Source organism: Leptonychotes weddellii, chromosome 10 (genome assembly GCF_054177405.1).
Source record: "Leptonychotes weddellii isolate Sample4059 chromosome 10, ASM5417740v2, whole genome shotgun sequence".
Classification (NCBI taxonomy): Eukaryota; Metazoa; Chordata; class Mammalia; order Carnivora; family Phocidae; genus Leptonychotes; species Leptonychotes weddellii.
Window position 1 is genome coordinate 88,617,298 of NC_138378.1, and position 13,006 is coordinate 88,630,303.

Sequence of the window (13,006 nt, forward strand, 5' to 3'; positions counted from 1 at the left end):
GTAAACAAGTGGCCTCCGGGGTCGCCGGCCCCGGCGCTCAGCCTGCGCCCCTCACCTGCCGCGCGGCCGTAGCTCGGCCTCGTCGTCGGGTTCCGGGTCCCGCGGCTCCTGCTCCGTAGCGGCCGCCGGCACAGCTTCGGCGTCCTCCACGGTCACTTCGGCCGTAGCCACGGCCCCGGCCGCCGGCACCCGCGCTGCAGAAGTGGGAGCGGCCGCTGCGCCCAGGCCGAACGCCGCCTCCGCCTTCGGCGCGGGGAGGTCCGGGGCTTGCCCCGCGGCCACCGTGCCCGCCGCCAGTCCCAGCAGCAGCAGCAGCAGCAGCAGCGCCCGCGCGAGCGGCCCCGGGCGGGTGGCGCGCTCCATCAGCGTCCTGCCCCGCGTGCGGGCATGGAGGTGCAGACGCCGGCGCCTGCCTCTCCCGCTGCTGGAAGCGCCCGACCAGGACGAGGACGCGCTAGGCACCCAGCCGCCGCCCCGACGGTCTGGACAGCCGAGCGGAGCTCCACCGGCCACGTCTTAGCCCGGCCTCCGCCACCGCCACCTGAGTGACAGCCTCCCTCAGTCATCGCCCATTGAACAAACTTTCCGCGCGTCTCCCCCCTGATTGGCTGCGGCCACCGTCACTCAGGAGACCCAGGCTGGTCCTCTTGGAGAAGGTGGGCTTTCGGATGTCAACATCACGTCTGCCAATCAAATCGTATTGCCCTCTCCCGAGGCCCAGCCCTCTTCCGGACGCGGTTACCAATGAAAATCGCCCCTCTCCGCAATCCTCTCACCTGATTGGTAGGCGCCGCAGTACCGGAATACATTTTCCCGGAGCAGATTGGCCATCGCTGCGATTGGCCTCGCCCCTCAAAAAAATGAGGCGCTAGAGAAGAGTTGGAAGATCATTGGTAGAAGTGGATGCCCCTCCAAAGGTCTGAGGTAACTTCTTCTTGATTGGTTGGAAGCGGCACTTAATACGTGGCCGATTCTGACTGTGGAAGTGGATTGTCCCAAGTGAAAGCAAGAGTGGGAGGCGAGTCCCTGGTGGCGGGGAGGCGGCCGACCTTAAAGGAGCTGCCACTGTGGTTCTTCTAAAGCCTGCTGTCTTTGGAAAGGCAAAAGCGAAGCAGGAAAAATAAGTGACGGTACAGGAGGTGTGATCCCCCGAAGTGGAAGGGACAGGGCGGGCTCAGGAGAGTATCCTGCTTGTGGCCACGCTGGTGCTGAAATTATAGCCCGCTAGAGATGCCGGTGACCTCCGGAGGATCCAGTCTACCTGACACGCTCCCTTCCTCGTTATAAAGGAGAAGGAGCCCAGGCCCAGTGCATTGCCCTCACTTGTCTAAAGTCACACACCTAGCCCTTACGGCTCCGTGACTTTATCCAAGCCTTCCGACCCTGGTCTGGCATGCTTTGTACCTCACTATAGGGCTATGACGAAAAATGATAAAACTGCAAAAGGCCAAACTGCAGAAAATTTGAATGTTCAACTAAGGCATTGGAACTTTTCATACAACAGTTAAAGAGACCCTGAAAATTTTTGAGCAGGTGAATGAAACGGTAAAATGCGTCCATCGGCAGTGTATTCAAAAGAGTAACACCAAAGATGAGGAAGCTAGCTGGGAGGCTATTGCCTCATCAAAACTGAAGGTTTTTTTCTAATTTCTTCCGTCCAAAAGCAAAACAAACAAAAAGCCCCACTTCCTGCTCCACCTCCTGACCACATTCCCTGCTCTTCAGTACAGCAAAACTCTCCAGTGTTCTAAACTCCTTGTCTTCAATTCCTCTTCTCTCTCTCTCAAACACACTACAGTCGGGCTTTCAAGCTCACAATTCCACCAAAACTGCTCTCACTGAGGCCGCCATTGCTAAAAAGACAATTCTGTCTTCATCTGATCAGCTATATTTAACCCAGTAACTCTTCCCTGCCAAAACACTTTTCACTGGTTTTCCTGCCCCATAGGCCAGGACTTCATAGGAATTTGGAAATGGCGGAGGGTACACAATTCAGCCCCTAACACCCAGATATCTTCACTTCTTTCAAGGCTCTGTTACCTTCCCAGTGAAGCCTCTCCTGACCACCCTTTTTAAAATTGAAACATCTCCCACAGATCACTTCCTAAAGTCCTCCCCTGCTTTATTTCTCTCCTTAGACTTTAAAATACTGTAATATATATATCTGTTTTGTTTATTGTCTGTCCCCTTCTACTCCTATATAAGTTCTAATGAGGATTTGCTCATCGATATATTCCTAAATAGAGCCTAAAACAAAGCAAGGTGTTTAGTATTTGATAAATATTTGTTGAATGAATGAATGAATTCATTCAACAGGACAGAATGGAAAGAGACAAATGGAAAGGGAGATTGTAGTTGCTGTAGATCCAAGGGGTTGATTAAGGAAGCAAGATCCCAGAGTATCCAGGAAAGCAGAGGCATGCCGTCCATGTTGAAAGTTGAAGAAGTACCCCTAAAGAATAACTTACTTTGAAAGAAAAAATAGGTGAGAGAGTTCAAACTAGCTGATCATGATTTACTCAATAAAACAGAAAATAAGATTTCCTGCCAAAGTGATATTTAGTAGATAATATACGAAAGGTGTCAAAAAAATTAACAGGAGCTGAAAAATGATTGTTGACTATTTGTAATGGCCCATTTGAAATTAGCTAGTGTGTATAGGTTAGTGAACCTAGTCTTCATGTTTTTTTAACTTTTTCAAAAAATGATCATGGCATGAACTGTAATCTGAGCTAATGAATTAGGAGTCTGCTTGCCACCTACAATTGATGTGGAAGTTTTGTTTATTCATTTATTCATTACCATTTAGCAAGTACCATGGGAATAAGGTTGTGAACAAAACAGGCATGGTCCCTGCCCTTCTGAAGCTTAACATTTCTCTAGTTAAGGAGACCAACACTACTTTAATAATCACACATATACTTATATTATGAAAACAAAGTAAATGCCATGAGGAAAAGGCACAGACAGAAGAGCCCAGTGGTGGAAAATGCCAGTAAGGACAGTCACAGTTTATACTCAGAAAAAAACACGTGAATATTTCCATTTTGGAAAAAGAAGAGTCATAATCATGAGTCAGGTTCAGCTGACTAGGAAAAGAACTTGAAGGGGTGAAGAGAGAACCTGCCAGTTTGGGGACAGCATGGAGAGTCATGGTGGCTGCATGGGAACCCTGGACTATGAGTGTGAGTTCCTCAGGGAAGTGTAAGAGTAGCTGGAACCAGGCAGGATAGCTGATCAATGAACCTGAGCCAGGAAAAGAAGCTGATGCTTAGGTATCTGAGCCGGGGTTGCCAAGTTTAGAATTCAAATTCTAAAACTGAGCATGGTCTAGAAGATGAGCAAAAGAGGTCAGTGATTTCGAATCATAGGCTCAGACTATTAGCAGAGAAAGTCTGTACCTGGTGCTGCCTGAATTTGCCCTCTGTCAAGAGCTTTCCTCAAAGCCCCAGTAAGGGACTTCTGCTTACCTTTCACAGGCCAAGAGCATGTCAAATAGTCATCCAGAGCTAAAAAGGAAGCATACTGCCACTCTGAACAAAACTAGGGTTCTGCTGGTGAGGATGAAGGAGAGAATTTGTAATCCACACTATTGCAGTTTAATACGTGTACCTATAGAAAGTGCCTGCTTAGATAAGTTTCAACAGATGTATACACCAGCCAAGGTAACAGAACATTCCCGCCATGCCTGAGAGCTTCCTTGTATCTCCTCATAGGTCCTTCTTCCACCCCAGGGCCCGGGTAATCACTGATCTGTCTTCTGTCACAATAGATTTTCTAGAATTTTTAATGTAATTGTACAGTATATACTCTTTGTGTCTGGTTTCTTTCACTAATATAATGTTTTAAAATTCATCCATGTTCTTACATGTAGCAACACTTTCTTCATTTTTATTGCTGAGTCGAATTCCATTGCCTGTTGGTATACATTGAGATACTTCTAATTTGGGGCTCTTGAAGATAAAGCTGCTATGAACCTGCATATACAAGTCTCTATGTAAGTGTAGGTTTTTATTTCTCTTGAGTAAACCCTAGAAGTGGAATTATTGGCTCATGTGGTTGTTGTATGTTAAATTTATATGAATCTGCCAAACAGTATTTGTGCTCTGCCTAGATCAGTCAATCCCCACGTGAAGGTTGTGAGGGTATAAATTTCTGTTGTTTTAAGCCATTGCATTTGGGGATGGTTTCTTACACGGCATTATTATGGCAATAGTCAACTGATACAGCACTGTATATTTTACTGTGGTGGCAAACTCTGTTGGGTGCCCACCCATATAAATTCTTCCCTTTGTAAATGCTTTGACTTGCAATATCACTAAAAAAGACATAAATGTCCAATAAGCCAAACCATGTTCCAAAATGGTTTCATTTTATACCCCTACCAGTGGCATATGAGAGTTCTAGTTCTTTCATATCGTCAACAACATTTGATATTGTTAGTCTTTTAATTTTTGTTTTTCTAGTGAGTATGTGGTGGTATTTCTTTGTGGTTTTGGTTTGCATTTCCGTGACGACTAATGATTTTGAGATTCCTTTGATGTGCTTGTGTAACATTTATACATATATGGAACTCATACCCTTCACCTGGTGGGTTGGTCTAGCAAGAACATGTCTTTTTTTTTTTTTTTTTGAGAGAGAGAGAGGAGGGGCAAAGGGAGAGAGAAAAGAGAGAATCTTTTTTTTTAAGATTTTATTCATTCATTCATTCATTCATTTAAAGAGAGAGCAAGCAGGAGGAGGGGAGAGAAAGAGGGCGAGTGAGTCTCAAGCAGGCTGTACACTCAGCACAGAGCCTGACGTGGGGCTCAATCCCATGATCCTGAGATCAGGACCTGAGCCAAAAGCAAGAATTGGACACTTAACCAACTGAGCCACCCAGGCGCCCGTGGAACACATCTTCCTTAAGGCAATGGCAGAAACAGAAGAAAGATGAGTGGAAATTTACAGGGCCTATTAAAACCTGGAGTCAGAACGGCAGCGCTGTCACTTCCATTCACATTCCGTTGGCTAAGTGAGCATTTGACCAGGCCCAACATCAACGAAGCAGGAAAATATGCCTTGCCACTAGTGAGAGAAACTTCAAAGTCACATGACGAAGGATGTGGGCATAGGATTTCAGAGAGCAAAAATCCAATCTAGCACAAGTGCTATGAGAGTAATCAATTATATCTGTGCCTGAGTCTAGCATGAACAATTCGCCTCAAAGCAGTACACACAATGAGATCGCTCCATGTCTATTGGAACAGCTCTTTGAAAAAAAAAAAGGAGCAAGTGCTGTTGAGGATGTGGAGCAGTTGGAACTCTCATACATTGTTAGTCCAAATGCAAAATGGTAAAACTATTTTGGAAACATTTTGGCCACTTTTTATACAATTAGACATACACTCACCATATGACCTCACAATCCCATTCCTAGGGTTTTACCCAAGAGAAATGAAAACATATGTTCCCACAAAGACCTATATGTGAATGTTTATAGCAGCTTCTCTCATAATTGCCCAAACTGGAAACACTGATGTCTATCAACTAGTGAATGAATAAACAAATGGATGTATAGCCACGTGATGGAATACTACTTAGCGATAAAGAATTGCACCACACGTACATATTTCAAACCCCTGCTTTTATATGTCTGCTAACATCCCTGTGGCCAAAGTATGCCACACAACCAAGTCCAAAGGGAAAGGGCAGGGAAGTGGAGCCATCACAGCAAGAGGCCATGGCTATAGTGGGGATGTGTATTGCTACCACAGGGGAGAGAAGACTTGTGACCAGGCTTTAGTCCACCACACCCATGGTGAGTATTTGTTCCCTTATCTGAGTGACTGAGTCTAAAGAAATGCCTTGAGGCTTCACCAGGGTAGTAACTGATAATTATCAACTTCTGAATTTACATAGTTGGGTCTAGTCCTGGACAGATACAGATGATCCTTTCTGGTGCCCTTGGAGATCTCTCTAACAGTGGGATCTGCAGGCATGTATGCATAAATGCATGAACAAATCCCTACGTACATACCCACACACATGCTATGTGTGTGTGTGTACGTGTCCAGTTATATGTGGTCTTCCTCCAAAAGAAGTTGAGTCTCAGAGATTTTCAGAGGCCAAACTCTTAAGTAGAAAAAGGATTTTTCCTAACTGCTCTATAAATTGCAAAGAATCCTATTTCATAATGATATCAAGATTTTACATTATGCTGAGAGATATCAGTGCCTTTTCTTCAATCTTAGCTTTTCATGATCAAAAGCCTGTGGGCCTGGCAAGAACAGGAAAGCAGCGAGCATTCCCTTAAATGCATGAAGACCCTTGCACTGGAAAATTCTTACTCAAGGGCTTCATTGCTTTTATTTTCTATCTGAAGGAAAGGGAGGGGGTAGTTTTATATGTAATTCTTCCAATTTAAGGCAAAAGAGAGACATTAATCAGCACTAATTTTGGAATGCCAAGTGTGCTCTGGGACAATCTGTGTGCTCATGTGGTTGATGTATGTTAAATTTATATTTACTAATATAATATTAGTGTGCTCTGGGACAATCTGCTTCTTCCTGAATCTCACAGTGTCTGCTGTGGTCATTTGTCCCAGACACCCTTCTGTCACTTGCACCAGGGACTTTCTTGGGTCACTTACACCAAGCTCTTTGGTAGCTTGGTTCTATTTTCCTATAATGTTATGCCTCTTTTTTCTATAGAGAATATTTATACAAATTTACATATAAAAAAAAAAATCTAGGGACACCCGGGTAGCTCAGTCGGTTAAACGTCTGCCTTTGGCTCAGGTCACGATCCCGGGATCCTGGGATCGAGCCCCACATTGGGCTCCCCGCTGAATGGGGTGCCTGCTTCTCCCTCTCCCTCTGCCGCTCCCCCTGCTTGTGCTCTCTCTCTGTCTCTCTCTCAAATAAATAGAAAATCTTTAAAAAAAATCTAAGCAACCAGGTAGCAATGAGTAAACACAAATGCAAAGTATCACTTTATATCACTAATCATAGATGAAATCATTTCTCTCCTGGGGCCACCAATATATTCTTTATGGTCAGCAAGTACAGAATAAAATATTTTTAATTTTGTGTTTTTATTTGGATGATAATTTTTTTTAAGATTTGTTTTATTTATTTTAGAGAGAGGGGAGGGACGGAGGGAGACAGGCAGTCTCACGACCCTGAGATCATGACCTGAGCCGAAACCAAAAGTTGTGTGCTTAACTGACCATGCCACCCAGGTGCCCCTGGATGATAATTTTTTTAATAAAAATTAAATATAATTATTGGCTCATCTGGCTAAACTTCTTAGACATTCAGGCTTAAGCTTGCATTTGTGTTTATTGAATTAGCACCAAGAAATACTATTTTGATTTTCATAAACAACAGAGAAAAAATAAGCTGCATATTTATATATGAAAGATTCATTCCTGTCAAAAAACAAAAGACATGGTGTCCTCTGAGAGCGAGTGTTCTACATGGTTCAAATAAAGAAAAGTGGTGGGAGAATCAAATCCTCACACCACACATAATTTTATAAGGGGGCCAGACTGAAGACTGTATCTTAGCTGTCAATATTTGAACAACTGCTTCCAGCTCTGATGTAAGAGCTGGTTTTAGACCAAATATCTCACTGAGAATGACGGTAAATTAGATTTTTTTAAAAAACAAAACTTCAAAGGTATCAGAGAGCAACCAAGTCATCTAGAATTCAAAGGGCTAAGAATAAGAAAGAAAGAAAATATAATGAGATCAGGGTAACATTCTCCATCATTCCCTGCCTGAGACATTTGCTGAATTATAAGCAAAAAAGTGCAGGGACTAGAACCCAAGCAGAGAAGTACCTCTCAGGGAGCTTTGAGGAGTCTCAGGGCTACCAGAACAAAATGTGGAGTTCAAGGCTAGAAAGAGAGCCAGGATTGGAAGGGCTCGTATCCCAGAGAAAAGAGAATTATTGAAAAGTGAGCTGATATTCCAACTCCTTTTCCCACCAAGGCATTTGCTGATTCCTTAGCCATGCACCATGCAGGTAAGAGATCAGAAGCCCAAGCAGAAAGAGGCAGATAACAGGCTGACGAGTGAAACAGTCTCATTGGGCTGGAGAGTCAAAAAGTGGAAGTGAAGGCCCAGCAAGGAGTTGGAGCTCTGAAAAACACCTCCAGTTGAGACTCTAGACACACAACAAAGGGAAATAAGGACAAAGCGGAAACAAATTTGCCTTAAAAAAAAGTGTCAAAATATTGTATTCCCTAATTGGATTAGGGTGACCTGCCCCTACTCTTTCTGCCAGAAGAAAGTTAAATTATCTCCAGAGAAGGAAAGCATTATATAGAGCTTCTACAATTATTCATACACAGTGTTTAGCATTTAAACAAAAACCTACAAATTATGTCAACAAACAGAACCAAGTGACAGAAAATCATAAGAAAAACACAGAAATAGATCAGATCCACAGGAAATTGAGATATCGAAGATATCAGACACAGGCTATAAAATAATTATGATTAATATCCTAAGTGCATTTGCTTCCTCCATGTCATTTCAGGGTTTGATAAATAGTTCATTTCTTTTTTTTTTTTTTTAAGATGTTATTTATTTATTTGACAGAGAGAGACACAGCAAGAAAGGGAACACAAGCAGGGGGAGTGGGAGAGGGAGAAGCAGGCTTCCCGCCGAGCAGGGAGCCCGATGCGGGGCTCGATCCCAGGATCCTGAGATCATGACCTGAGCCGAAGGCAGACGCTTAATGACTGAGCCACCCAGGCGCCCCAATAGTTCATTTCTTTTTTAGCACTGAGTAATATTCCATTCTCTGGATGGACCCCAGTTTATTTATCCGTTCACCCACGGCAGGACATCTTGGTAGCTTCCCGGTTTTGGCAATCATGAATACAGCTGCTACTAACACCCATGTGCAAGTTCTTGTGTGGACATAAGCTTTGAATTCCATTGGGTAAAAGGTAAGAGTTTATTTAGTTTTGTAAGAAGCCAGCAAAGCGTCTTCCGAAGAGCCTACACCATTTGCATTCCCACCAGCAATGATCTAGAGTTTCTGTTGTTCCACATCCTTGCCAGAATTTGGTATCATCAGTGTTTCGGACTTCCGCTGCTGTAATAGATGTGTAGGGGTATCTTGTTTTGATTTGCATTTCCCTAATGACACATAATTTGAGCATGTTTTTATATGCTTATTTGCTCTCTCTATATAGCAAATAGGTGTTTGTTCAGGTCTTTTGCCTATTTTTTTATTGAATTGTTCTTTATTTTAATTGTTGAGTTTTAGGAGTCCTTTGCATATTTTGGATAATAGTCCTTTATCAGATACATCTTTTGCAAATATTTTCTCCCAGTCGGTGGTAAAGTCAACTTTAAGGTAAGAAAGATTACTAGAAATACAGGGGGAACATTTTATAATCATAAATGGGTCAGTCGCTCTCTCTCTGTCCCAACATGGCAGCCCCAGCAAAAAAGAAGAATAAGAAGGCGGAGACTATCTTCCTAACAGACTTTCTGGTTGAGAATGGGATACTGGTGGAGGAAGCACCTAAGTCCCTGAACCAGTCATCTGGGCTGATGAAACAGATAACCTGGAAGGAGATGCTTCAGCCACTTGGCACAGTACTGATGACCATGTGTATAGTACTCCTCCAGTTGACCATTCTATCCTGCCTCTGCTCCATGGGCTGCTCAGGAACCCAATATCGAGCAGACCTATCTTCCCAAATTGCCACCCTCACTGCTTTTCTAGGGAACGTGCCCTGTGCTGTGACAGAAGACTCTGTTAAGGAATTCTTTGGACGATTAAATATCAGTGCAGTACATTTACCACGTGAACCCAGCAACCCAGAGAGGATGAAAGATTTGGGTTATGCTAAGTTTGAGGACCTGAGTTGGAAGTCCTTGCTCAGTGCCCTGAGCCTCAAATGAGGAGTCTCTAGGCAACAGGAGAATCTGAGTGGATCTTGCTGCTCAAACACAGGATAAAAGCAGGAATGATTGTTTTTCTGGTGGAGATAAAAATCAGGATTCTGACAAAACAGATGCACACTGGAGGGCCCATCCTGAGACAGACAGCTTTGATGACTACCTGCCTAGAAGAGGCGATGATAGCTTTGGAGACAAGTGCCAGATTGTTATGATTCTGGCCAGTATCATAATGGGCATTGGGATGTGGTACCATGATGGCCCACAACAGGATATGGATTGATACGGGGGCTGGGATCACTGTGATGACTGAAGCAGCAGAGACTATGACAGAGGTTATGATTCTAGGGTAGGCAGTGGCAGAAGAGCATTTGGTAGTGGGTACCATTGGGATGATGTCTATAGAGGAGGAAGGGACCACTATGAAGACAGATATGACAGAAGAGATGATTGGTCATGGAGCTCTAGAGATGATTACTCTCAGGATGATTAGAGGCATGATGATAGAGGTGCCCCCAACAAACCGAGTCTAAAGCCTTGGAATACTTCCAGGGAGGATGGTTCCTCTGCTAGCACATCACAGCCCATTCGAGCAGCCTGTCTATGGAAAGGCAAAGCCTGATGACACAGGTGCTAGAGAAGGAGAAGTAGAAGAGTAGCTACAGAAGGGACAGGGGAAAGAAGGAACAGAAGAGTGTCAGCTGGATGAAGCAAAACTAGAATGTCAGCCTCGGGAGAGATTCTAAGCTGGCAAAATAAAGAAACTCAAGAAACGGAACAGTTGAAGACAGGAAGTGAGTCATCACAGGCTGGGACCTCAGCCGCACCAGGCAGAAGTGCACCAAGGAGAGAGCATGAGAAGTCTCTAGAAAATGAAACACTCAATTAAGAGGAAGACTGTCACTCTCCAACTTCTAAACCTCCCAAACCTGAACAGTGTCTAAAGGTAATGCCAGCTCCTCTACCAAAGCAGAATGCTTGGGTGCAGCGAAGTTCTAGCCCTCCTGTTGGATCTCAGAGCTCAGACACAGAGCAGCATCCCCCTACAAGGGGTGGGGTACTTCCTGCTCAACCGTCTGAGAAAGGACCAGCAGGGAAAGATGAAAATTCAGTGTGTGGGATGAATGCCCAAAAGGTCAAAGTGGGAACTCCAGCTGTAGTTCAGGAGATGAGGGAAGAAAGACCACTGGAAGGAGTCACATAGGAAAGATGGCAAAAGAGGTCAAGTCCCCTGATCTGAACCCGAGACAGAGAACCTGAAGAAGACCTGGCCTCCAAGTTCAGTTCCCAGTTCGGTTCTGCAAGTAGGCATGCTGCTGTCTCCGTTGATAGTGGAGATGGCACCGAGGGAGAAGATTACATGGAATAGATCTCTACATCCTGTGCTTCCTCCTGGTCTCACCACCCTGGAACATTCAAGAGCAAATCAAAACTCTATCCAGAAAAGATAAATTAAAACTCACCGTCTCCTGGGGAGGAAAAAAAAAAAAAAAAAGAAAGGGGATCAATCTACTAGGATGATTTAATAGTTCTGGGACTGGGGATTTTCTGGAACTTGTTTTAAAACAGAAAGTCCTATGCACACTGGGATATGTTTGTCACCTTTTACAGTGGCAACAGACCAGGGAGCCTGGATGTCAAACTAAGCAAAGTCTTCCTTGCAGTCTCTGGTTTGCTGCATCTCCTACCCTTCCACCAACACAGCTTCAGCTCTGCTCACAGGCACAGGAGGTGCCTGCCTGCCACCTCCCCTCTGCAGCCACATGGCCAGTACATCTACCATCCTGGTAGTCAGACTCCATCTTTCTCAAGGATTTTGTATTCAGAAGAGGGAGAAAGTACAGCCTTTTACTGCTCAAAAAAACAAAACAAAAACCAAAAAGTGTGAAGGAAACAAGTATATAGATACATATTTCTGTATCTCTGTCTCTATATCTCTGCAAGAAGAAAACTGGTCACAGGGTTGCCTCTGGGAAAACAAACAGAGTGGCCAAGGCATGAAGGTGAGAGGATAGGAGGGAGAATTTTTCCTTTTTTAGCTTATTTATTTATTCACATACCATTCACCTTTTGAAAGTGTACAATTCAGTGGTTTCTAATATATTGACAGATTTGTGCAACCAGGAGTGAGACTTTTAAATATAAAAAAGTCTTTTGTATCTTTTGGATCAGGAACCATGATAGTATATCAATAACTACAATTGAAATTAGTTAATTAATTAATAAAAACAAAAGTTGCTATTACCCTTGTGGTCTGTCACATAATCTATAAGGAGCACATAAACTGACTTCAGTGTTTTCTCCTTGTTTCATATATTCATTCAATTTTCTTTTTTTTTTTTTTAAGATTTTATTTATTTATTTGAGAGAGAGGGAGGGAGAGAAAGCACCAGCAGGGGTGGAGGGAGAGGGAGAAGCAGACTCCCTGCCGAGCAGGGAACCTGATGTGGGACTCCGTCCCAGAACCCCAGTATCATGACCAGAGCCGAAGGCAGACTCTTAACCGACTGAGCCACGTAGGCACCCCATTCATTCAATTTTCAACACGTATTTTAAATTCCTAGGCTGTGGCCAACCCCATAGGCACTGAGATTGCATACTCAGAAAGAAATCTTGTCCTCAGGAGCATATAATGTTCATTTTATATGTTCCTGGCAAAATTGGTATCCCTATGGAGGAGCAGCTGATCTATATCTCCTTTTGCATTCTGCACCCCTCAGTAGTTGGGGACACACATTTGGTGCTTATGGGATACATGCAATGAAAAATAAAATAGGGTGCAAGACATACCCCAAACAAAAGGACTCCTCAATGTTTTAATGAAAACATTCATTGGGTAATTTTTGTTGCCAGCAATTAGAGAATGGAGGGAAGCTCCTCTAAAGACTGGGTTCCAGGTTTACCCCCTCTTACCTCTCCAGGGACCTGTCTCTTACAGAGCATTGATTTCAGAATAGCACTCAGTCAACATTTTCAGGTGCTTGTCACCAAGCGTGGATAGCACCATATACAGTGAGTGATCATACATTTGGTCTCATAACTCCCTCCAACTTGGCACAAGTTAGAGCATTCTTTTTTTTTTTTAATTTTATTATGTTATG

General features: G+C 43.8%; 1 protein-coding gene and 1 pseudogene across 1 annotated transcript in view; one reads left to right on the forward strand and one right to left on the reverse strand.

The window, feature by feature from the left end:
- Nucleotides 1–556, reverse strand: part of EIF2AK3 (eukaryotic translation initiation factor 2 alpha kinase 3) — a 66,143-nt gene extending 65,587 nt beyond the window's left edge. Inside the window, exon 1 of the mRNA XM_006741158.3 lies at nt 56–556. Within this exon, the coding sequence (XP_006741221.2) occupies nt 56–363 (308 nt within the window). The 5' untranslated portion in view covers nt 364–556. The remainder of the gene's footprint in view (nt 1–55) is intronic.
- Nucleotides 557–9,431: 8,875 nt separating this feature from the next.
- On the forward strand, nt 9,432–11,952 carry LOC102736086 (eukaryotic translation initiation factor 4B pseudogene; annotated as a pseudogene).
- Nucleotides 11,953–13,006: the final 1,054 nt, after the last annotated feature.